Here is a 10363-nt window from a genome sequence, read left to right as displayed (position 1 = left end):
AAATCAAAATATCAATGGAATTGTTGTTGTCTTGGCTGGCGCTCATCTGTTACGGATAGCGACTCAAGGAAGAATCGTCGTGTGCCGTATTGAATATAGGCATATGACCACAGGCATGCTTTGTGATCTTACAAAAACAAATGTAGCCCGCGTGCCTTTGGGCTGAACATCCCTTATTTAGGGCAAAAAACATTCAAAAGAGAAACAAATTTTTCTTGATCGATATGATTTACGCAAGGGAAAATTTTTTTTAATCTGGAAGATGGAAATCATTAGATTTCAGTCTTCGGATTTTATTTTTATTACATTTCCGAAAACATCAGTGGCAAAAATATTGATTACAGCCACGCGTTAAAGAAATATAATAAGACAACAAATTTTAAATCTACGTCCCATTATAAGAACTTTTACTTATATATTCAATTTTGCTATTATTTGATGAGACTGTGAAACTTCTGCATACCATCCTACTTTAGGTGGCGTGGGAATGGTGTGGGTTTCGTTTTGTGCACACTGAGAGCAGAACAAACAAGTGACCCAACGACACCGAGCACGTGCTTGTTACGCGCGGAGCCTATTTTCATTTCGGGTGAATGCGGTGCACGAGGAAGGTACACAGAACAAATAAAGGCGGGATAAAGCAAAGAGAAACTAACACTGTTGCAAATGAGTTAAGATTTTAGTTTTCAATACAGGGATAGAAGTCGAGGAACAAGGTGTGTTATAATTATTACAAAGAACGCGAAAAGGCTCGTGCATTTTATAATTAGATGTACATCGTGGCAAGTAAACAGGATAGTAGTAGCGCGTTAATCTACCAAGAACATTAAAGGTTAGGCGGCTTACCCAATCTACGGAATCAATATCACCTCTGATAAGATAATTCAAGAAAATGGTGCCAAGCATTATTCTACGATTTACTAGAGTATGTAAACGAATCAAAATCAATCTAATCGACTAAGACGGTAATCTACAGTTTTGTGCTAGTTCAGACCACGTAAGGCAAAAAGAAGAAATTTTTTTTGTACGGACTCAATACGGTCAATGTGCACTTGATTCTGTGGACTTCAAACCGAAGAACAATATTCTTAATTCTAGAACGGACAAGGGAGGTAAATAATAATTTGGTAGTATATGGATCATCGAATTCCTTAGACCAACGCTTTATAACCCCAAGAACATTCATAGCTTTATTTAAAGTAGAGGTGTAACGAACTGATTTTGTTGGTCTGCTCGCTACGAGATTCGTGAGGCTAGCTCAGTAGATTAAGTGTTTGTCCCACCAAATTTATATGATGTGACTGCCCGTAGATCAGTGAGAAAGCACGGAATTCAAGGGATATCAGTGGGTTTACTTTTCGTTTTACTTATTACAGCGGTGGGTAGCTCGGTTGGTATCGGTGTCGTTCCGAGCTGGTTCCAATGGCTGCTGATACTGCTCGTCTTGGCTTGTCGACGCGTTGAGTCGGTGATCGCTGACTCTTTCCTGTTCCTCGGGGTGCTCGTAGTGTCCCTCGCCGAAGCTCACTCGCCGACGCGTTGATTCGAGGCCGCTTGTCGCGCGTTGGACTCGCAGAGAGCGGGCTTAGGGAAGCGTCAGCGTCAGACTAGGGTGAACAAGTGCCTCGCTCTCCAGGGCGATTTCGGGATTGCACAAGCGCTCACAACTGTCTCACTTGCCAGGATCGGCATCACACATTGTTGCACCGCAACAGTGATCCTACTACGCCGATAACATTCGACCCTCCAATGCCAGTATCCGCCTCAATTCCGCACAAAATTTTCATCCTATGCAGTGCAAGTTTATAGAGCACATGATCCTCCAAGTTATCCGCTCTGTACCCCGTACAAAAAGTCCATCCTACGAATAATCCATCCGAATATTGGGTTCCATATCCCGCCTTGGATGGTAGACGTACTCGAGGAATTAAATCCCACAAATTCGATTTTTAAGCAATAATTTTGGGAGGTAAATTCGCCTTCAAAAGGCTTTTTCTTTAGATAAAAAATGTACGTTTTGGTGAAACAGGTACCAGGTTTTGCCAAGATGGTCTTAAGCTGAAAATTGGTCGTTTCCTTAAAAAAGCATAGCAATATTTCGTTTCAAGATGAGATCAATTCTTGGGTTCCCAGCCGTTGGAAGGCTTCTTGGGCTTGCACCAACAACTATTTCGTTAAAACGCCATTCTGATACACGACAGCAGCAATGTATCATGTAATACGAATATGTAGCGTACTATTTTAACGCTTCTATTTACTGATTATGATGCAACATTTTTTGATCGTAAGAATTCCATCAGTGATCAGGTATCATGTTGTTTGCTGAACACGAGTAAAGAAAGACCATTGGTTATTTACATTCCGCTACTTACATATTTGTGGCTACGCTTGTGGTTTCCACAAGTTCTCAGCAATCTTGTTGTTTTGCTGAATTCAATCATCCAATCCGCAATACTGTGACTGCATTCCAGGTACAGACATTTCCGGGAATCTTAAGCTTACAAAGCAAGCAAAGGCTGAATTTTTGTCGAAATTCTGGAAATTCCAGGACTCGATAAAAAGTTATTGGGGACGTCTGAAGGTACAACGCGATCGCAGTCCACATCTCCTCGCGAGCGCAGAGTCCAGTATTCCACCAAACACACAGTTTCACCAACCAGGCATAAGCTTTCGTCGTTTCTGACTCCGCTTACTCCCAAAGGTAGGCCACGATTCCATAGTAAAACGTCCGTGAAGCCGATGCACTAAGCGCAGTACAAACAAGTGGCCCAAACGACTCCAAGCCCGTGCTTGTTACGCGCGGGCCCATTTTTATTTCGGGCAAATCCGGTTCGCAAGACAGGACAAAACCTAGATCAACAAGTCTAAACCAAATGAGCTAAGATTTTAGTTTTTAATACAGGGATAGAAGTTGAGGAACAAATTAAATGATATGAATGTTATAATTATTAGAAAGAACGCTAAAGGGCTCGTGCTGACTAAAATTAGATGAACATCCGGTCAAGTTGATAGAATTGTAGTTTTGCATTAGTCTAATGGGAACATTGAAAGTTAGGCGGCTTACCAAATATACAAAATAAATACCTCCTCTGATAAGATTATTCATAAAAATAGTACCAAGCATAGTTCTACGGTTTACAAGACTAGGCCAATTAATTAATAGCAATCTACTCGAGTAAGAAGGCAACCTGACGTTTTGATCCCAGTTCAAACCACGTAAGGCAATTGCAGCCTTTGCTTGGTTCATCGTATGAGCCATTTTAAAGCGACGGTAGACGGCACAAAGCCGAAAAAGAATTCGAAGATTGTCTAGACACCATTAACACGCCGAGCCAATTCTCATCAAGCGATCACCAACATTAACAATCACCCACATTAACAATCACCCGAGTTACATTCTGTCAGGGTGCCGTTTGCCTCCCTGTGATACTGAAGTATTTGAGGGAGACTCTCTCAAACGGCCAACATTTAGATATCCTTTTACTGCCGGCTATGTCAACAATCCCAGGTTGACGCCGGTCGAGAACTTATTCCATCTCAACGCTTAGACCAGCGGTGAGACAAAAGCAATCGTTGACAAGTGCTAACGAATGATAGGTTCGGTTCCGCTTGGGAACAGCCAGCACAAGGTTCTACTCAACTTGAGTTCCGTTAGTGCCGAAACTGGCCACGCTATAAAGGAGCTCTATCCAAGAGTACCTGACCGCATTAGTCTATTCAACAGTTTCCACGGAAAACTGGGATTGCCAGCTGGTATACCTGTGCGCCAGTAAGTTGCCAAGGCTGACCCATTTAATGTGAGAACAATCAGATCCAAGTCCGATATTCCTACATGGAATGAAATAACAGCGTCCCTTAGCGATAGGTATAGAAAACTTGTAGCTTTTGAGGATATGAATCAGAGACTTAGTAGTCCGTCAAATTCCAAATGTCCTCCGATTTAGAAGAAGCTTCACTCCTTTCAAGCCAAGGTAAATGCCAAATAGAAGAGCTGTGATCTGTGCTCCAAAGAGAGTCACTCAGTGCGTTTGTGCCCTCGCTTCATCCAAGTTCCAGTCGAATCGCGTGAAAAATACATTAAAGAGAAGCAGTCTTGCCTAAATTGTTTTGCGAGACGCCATCAGCTCCGCGATTGTTCCACAGCTGTTTTGTATGTCGAAGTCGACACCACACGCTGCTGCTAGGGGCAATCCTAATTCAAATGGGTCAAGTTCCATGGCAAGTTTCATGTAAGTCGATGACGTTTTGGCAGGAGCAAAGTTCTTCCAAGAAACTCGGCTAGCCATTCAAGAGTAGCAGAAAGCTCTCAGCACCGCAGGATTGCCATTTAGGAAGTGAACGCATCTTCTCCACGATGATTTCCTCAGTATCGAAACTCTCCGTATTCGATGGAAAGATACGACCAATGAGTTTTATTTTGTGTCGCCAAAGAATGGCATCGAGACCTCCTATACAAAAGAAGAAGTTGTTTCCCAGATCGCATAGCTATTCGGCAGGAAGTGGGTTGGGATGACAATCTTCCTTAAGGAATAACTATAAGGTGGCAAGATTTTCTACGAAGCTATTCCGATCTCGCCCATACTCGTATTTCGAGATGGGGTTGTTACCAGCCCTAGGGGAAAGTCCAGCGTCATGGTTTCTGTAACGCATCTGAAAATATTTTTGGGGCTGCGTTATACGTCAGGGATGAGTTCGGTCGTCAGACCGTTTGCTTACAGCAGAAATACGAGTTGCCCTTGTGAAACTGTGTCTCTTCCCCGACTTGGGCTTTGCGGTGCACTTCCTTTGACAGAAATGGCATCAACCATCCTTCCAATTATGCCAACTGTCAGCTCTGATATTTTCTTTTGGACAGATATTACCATCGTCCTTGCATAGTTAAAAAAAACCTGCCTGCTCCTGAAACACATTCGTGGCCAACCGAGTGACCAAGATAGCCCAAACAACACAGATTGAGAATTGGTAGCAAGCGATCAGAGTAAAATTCTGCGGATTTTGCCAGTCGTAGCGTGTCCTTGCATGATTTGGGTGCATGATTTTGGGGCTGCGTTATACGTCAGGGATGAGTTCGGTCGTCAGACCGTTTGCTTACAGCAGAAATACGAGTTGCCCTTGTGAAACTGTGTCTCTTCCCCGGCTTGGGCTTTGCGGTACACTTCCTTTGACAGAAATGGCATCAACCATCCTTAAAAATATGCCAACTGTCAGCTCTGATATTTTCTTTTGGACAGATATTACCATCGTCCTTGCATAGTTAAAAAAAACCTGCCTGATCCTGAAACACATTCGTGGCCAACCGAGAGACGAAGATAGCCCAAACAACACAGATTGAGAATTGGTAGCAAGCGATCAGAGTAAAATTCTGCGGACTTTGCCAGTCGTAGCGTGTCCTTGCATGATTTGGGTGGTAGCACGCTCTGGTGGCACGGCCTCCAATAGTTACAAGTGCCCAAACGGCAATGGCCATAAATATCGAATCCTATTCCGGTCATTGTGTCCTGGCATACGTTCTTGGGATCCTATTTCGTTGTCGTGGGGCTCCTTTAAGTTCAGATATGCAATAATCGAGAAATCTGGGAAACTGAAAGGACCTTCATTTTACTTACCCAGCTTACGCAGGAGACCCTGAGAAATCTTCAGTATGAAGAGTGCCATCGCATCATTGACCCGTATAGTTGTCGACTTTCCCGGGTACTAGTCCAGTTCGCACACCAGATTGATGGTGCGCCTGTACTGATGAATGTATTGGATTCCGAAAGTTAAGATATGCTTATGCAAGGTATTTACCATTTTCTACAATAGGCTGCAAGCCCATCTAATGGTCGATCTTCCGATCGATCGGGTCCTCTTCTCAAGACGAATCGACTACGCAGGCCCCTCTGAGATACATAATTGTACCGGGAGAGCGTGCCTCATTACACAGGGATAAGTTTGCGTATTTGTGTGTTTTTCAACAAAGGTCATCCACTTGGAACCCACTTCGGACTTAACTACCCAAAAGTTCCTCGTGGCCTTCGTAGCTAGGCGAGGGTATCTGCTACGGGTTTAGTCCAATAAAAGGACTAAGAGTTCGTGACTGATACCTATATTCATCAGGGACTCGAGTGGCGGTTCATCCCACCGGGGGCTCAACACATGGGATAACTGTGGGAAGCAAGGGTAAGAAATTTTAAAATACTTTTCTGTTGATCCACTGCCACCCGAAAATATACTTTCGAGGAGCTTTCCACACTTTTAGCCAATATGGAAACCTGTTTGAATTCCAAGCCGCCCTCTCCAATGTCCGAAGATCCGTCAGACTTGTTGGCGTTTATTGTTTTGCATTAGATGATCAGGATGGAAATGTATTAAATAATTCTCAAACATTAACCACAAGCGAAAAAGGAATCACTTTACTTTGATCTGGAACTGCAACTGAACCTTTATTAGCAGAAGAAAAATTACATGGAGTTGCTAACAGAGGATTAACAGAGTGCAAATATGTAGTGGATTATTAAACGAGATTATGTTTATATTATTAAGTACAATGAGAGACCAGCTGCGGGAAAGCTCGAGTTTGACCAAACATCCCGGCCGCCTTGAAAGGATCTCCTTTCAATAAGAATGAGATGCAGTGGAAAGTACGGACAGCTTATGTACTGGTCGGCAGCATACGCATGTGCTTGTTCGAGTGTGGCCCACCCTCATTAGACCATCCTCTCCGGGAACTCTGCTCTTGTAGGTAGTCGGATGACCACCGACGCCTAAATGCCTGCTTAGCTGCGACTACGGCATCATATCTTTCTAGGTTCGAGACCTTTGTGGATGAGATGATTTTCTATGGAAGCGCGCGAAGAGATTTCTCCACCAGGAAGTGACCCGGAGTAAGTGCTCTATGATCGTTGGGATCCGGACATAGCGGAGACAGCGGACGCGAATTTAGCATCGCTTCGACTTCCGCGGTGATTGTACAGCGCTCTTCAAATGTGAATCTTGAGTTTATTAGCGTTCTGTAGAGCAGACTCTTCGCGCTCTTTACCGCGGCCTCCCAAAGGAATCCAAAATGGGCAGCTCTAGGAGGGATGCAATGGAGTGTTATGAGATTAGTTGACGAGTATTATGAAAAAGCTTCTTGCGTGGCTTTGGCCTCCGAGAGTACTGGTAGTTCACGGAGATGATTGGCAGCTCCGACAAAATTAGTTCCATTCTTGCAGTATATATCCGAAGGCCTTGAGCGCCGGGAAATCATCTGTTTAAGTGCTGCAAGAAAAATGCCTTGGTTGACAAATCAGAGACGAATTCTATGTGCACTGCCTCAGAGGCCAAACAAATGAAGACGGCTAGATAGGACTTTGTAGGACCCTTTCCTCTGTGGCAGAGATTCGTGTTGAACGGTCCGCAGAAATCGATGCCACACTTCTGGAACGGTTGTTCTTGTTGCACTCGTTCTGGTAACAGCAATCCCATGCGTTGGTTCTCCAGTTTGGGCTTAAACCGAACGCACGCCATACAGGAACGCACCACTCGACGAGCGAGGTCTCTGGCATTGACGATCCAGTATTCCAGATGGATTAGCGCGACTAGAGCTTTCGGGCCTGCATGACAATTCCGTTCCGACTCAGGGACGTCGGCGTTCTGGAGTCGCCTTTCAACCCTGATGAGGGGATATCCTGAGGAGCTGTCGAAAAATGGAGTTAAGTATTTTAAACGACCTGTAAGCGGTTTTGTTCGTACCCAAAGGTACTCAACATGACCACACCCAACAAATCAAGCAGTAGCCAAGTTGGGAACAGTACCAGGTGCTCAGTAGCACCCACTGCATATGAGAATTGCTGATCAGCATATTATATGTCTCACTAACTCACCTTCTCACCGACTCAACGGTACACTGACGCGCCAATGCAGTCAGCACATGTTGCAGTTCTAGCCGATCCAACTGCACCATAATCATAATTCCCTGACCTACTTTAGATTATAGCTTATTTCACTAATCATTACACTAAGCTTCCGTGTTCCAAGTAGTATATAAGCAGGTATCAAATGAAGAATAAATCAGTTATCAACACACCTCTTAACTCCGCGGTTCTACTTCCTACATCTGGGAATAGGGCTCGTAATACACTATCTCAACTAACAGCTAACCACGTTAGCTCACCCTCAGCGCAGCTCTAGCATCGCCTGTGGTCCGGCATCGTAGTAACCATCGTTACCATTGCCGCGACGCGATCGTCCTGCCATCAAAGCGTCCCCGTGCCCCTTGTCCCGCGGTGTGACCCGGAAGTGTCTACTTCGGTTAGGCACAAACATTGGTGACCCCGACGTGATCCTTTACTCACAGCTTAATCCAGCTTCACAGGATACGCTTCTTCTTCCAGCGTCACAGGAACTTCAGCTTAATCCAGCTTCACAGGATACGCTTCTTCTTCCAGCGTCACAGGAACTTCAGCTTAATCCAGCTTCACAGGATACGCTTCTTCTTCCAGCGTCACAGGAACTTCAGCTTAATCCAGCTTCACAGGATTCGCTTCTTCTTCCAGCGTCACAGGAACTTCAGCTTCATCCAGCTTCACAGGATACGCTTCTTCTTCCAGCGTCACAGGAACTTCAGCTTAATCCAGCTTCACAGGATTCGCTTCGTCTTCCAGCGTCACAGGAACTTCAGCTTCATCCAGCTTCACAGGATACGCTTCTTCCTCCATCGTCACAGGAACTTCAGCTTAATCCAGCTTCACAGGATACTCAGCTTCATCCAGCTTCACAGGATACTCAGCTTCACAAGATTCTTTGTTTCCAAGACACACAATATGTCTACTTCATTCATTGAGGAAACAAGTCACACAAGAATCGATTTACACAATCGATTACTAGACACCCAAAACGAGCTGCAAGGGAAAATCCAACAGCTCATTAAGAATTATGGCAAGGATTCTGCCGACCGACGCCACCGAGACGGCTATTATTCCGGTAAGCTAAATCAGTTAAACGATCTCTGGCAGCAGTTTTGCGACCTAGATGAAGAAGTCCAGCAAGCGGCATTACCCACTGGAAGTGAGTACTCTTCACGACTAGTAGCACTTAAAGAGCTGGTCGAAAAATATCAGAATATCTTTCTGGACAACATGCCGACTGGAAGCGGGCTTCCGAAGGCTCCCAGACGAACGTCGGCCAACATTAAGCTCACAACAAGAGATCAAGTCAAAGGAGATTCCGCAATTGACACGGTGATCCGACAGTTGCAGAGAAGATGCAACGAATTAGAGTCATCATTAACATTAGCCTCGAACGCCCCAACTGTCACCCCAGCCCTACAAAGGCACCTGGATCTCCATTGGGCGTTACTGAGGCAAGCCCACGACGAATTGGATAGCACACCTGGGGCCGCAGCTCTGGCAGAAGCAGAGCTAGCCCAATTCCACACATTATACGAGGAATACGAAATGAACCTGCTACGAGAAAACGACGCGCCAATGAGCCTAAACTTGGCACTTCCGCCAATTAGCATTCCGGAGTTCAACGGCGAGTATCTAGACTGGCCACGGTTCCATGATCTCTTTGTGGAATTGGTACATAAGCGAGGAACGTCTTGACAGACACAGCCTTCTCACAGGGTGGCTATGACGACACCTGGTTGCGGTTGAAGGCCAGGTACCAGAACGGCAAAATACTAGTATTCGCCGCCATAGCAAAAATTATTGACCATAGGCTTATAGACGGCTCATCGCGCCAACTAAGGGCCTTATATGACACTATAAAAAACTCAATGAGTACTCTTAAAAACCTCGATATCAGCACAAAATCCTGGGATCCAATCCTGTGTTTTCTTATCAGAAGAAAACTAGACCAGCAGTCTCTAGCTGCTCTAGAAAATTCAGCGGATGCACCAACGGAAATTCCAACGTTATGGAGTGTACTGACGTTTATTGAGCGGCGCGCTTGCATGCTGGAGACTATAAGCGCTCAACCTACAGCAACACTCCGCCATCAGTCAGTTCACAACGAAGAGAGCTGTAAGATTTGTCACCTAGGACAACATAATCTTAGAGCGTGTAGCCGTATCCAGCAAATGGACCCCAAAGCACGGCGTCAAGCCATTATTCAAGTAGGAGCATGCACAAATTGTTTGTCTACAGCTCATAAGGTTGAAAACTGTGGATCACCGACCACTTGTCGAGTCTGCCAGCAACGGCATCATTCACTGTTACACCAAGGACCAATCCAGTGGCCGGCGCAGTAACCATTGCAGGCTACAACCACGTAGGAGGATATACTATGCTCGCAACCGCCAAGGTCTCATTACAAGGGCCAAACGGTCAATTACAAACATGTCGCGCTGTAATAGATGGTGGATCACAGGTGAATCTTATCTCAAGGAGAATGGCAGATC

At 45.0% G+C, this 10363-nt stretch overlaps 1 protein-coding gene across 1 annotated transcript; it reads right to left on the bottom strand.

The window, feature by feature from the left end:
* Positions 1–6817: 6817 nt before the first annotated feature.
* Positions 6818–7924, bottom strand: LOC139352843 (uncharacterized). Its single transcript, XM_070995481.1, has 3 exons — positions 7845–7924; positions 7331–7657; positions 6818–7052 (listed from the first exon to the last, which is right to left on the bottom strand). The coding sequence occupies exons 1-3, from the start codon at positions 7922–7924 to the stop codon at positions 6818–6820; spliced, it is 642 nt and encodes a 213-aa protein (XP_070851582.1).
* Positions 7925–10363: the final 2439 nt, after the last annotated feature.

Source organism: Drosophila suzukii, chromosome 3 (genome assembly GCF_043229965.1).
Source record: "Drosophila suzukii chromosome 3, CBGP_Dsuzu_IsoJpt1.0, whole genome shotgun sequence".
In the NCBI taxonomy this organism is placed as follows: domain Eukaryota; kingdom Metazoa; phylum Arthropoda; class Insecta; order Diptera; family Drosophilidae; genus Drosophila; species Drosophila suzukii.
This window is presented reverse-complemented; position numbering and strand designations above follow the sequence as displayed.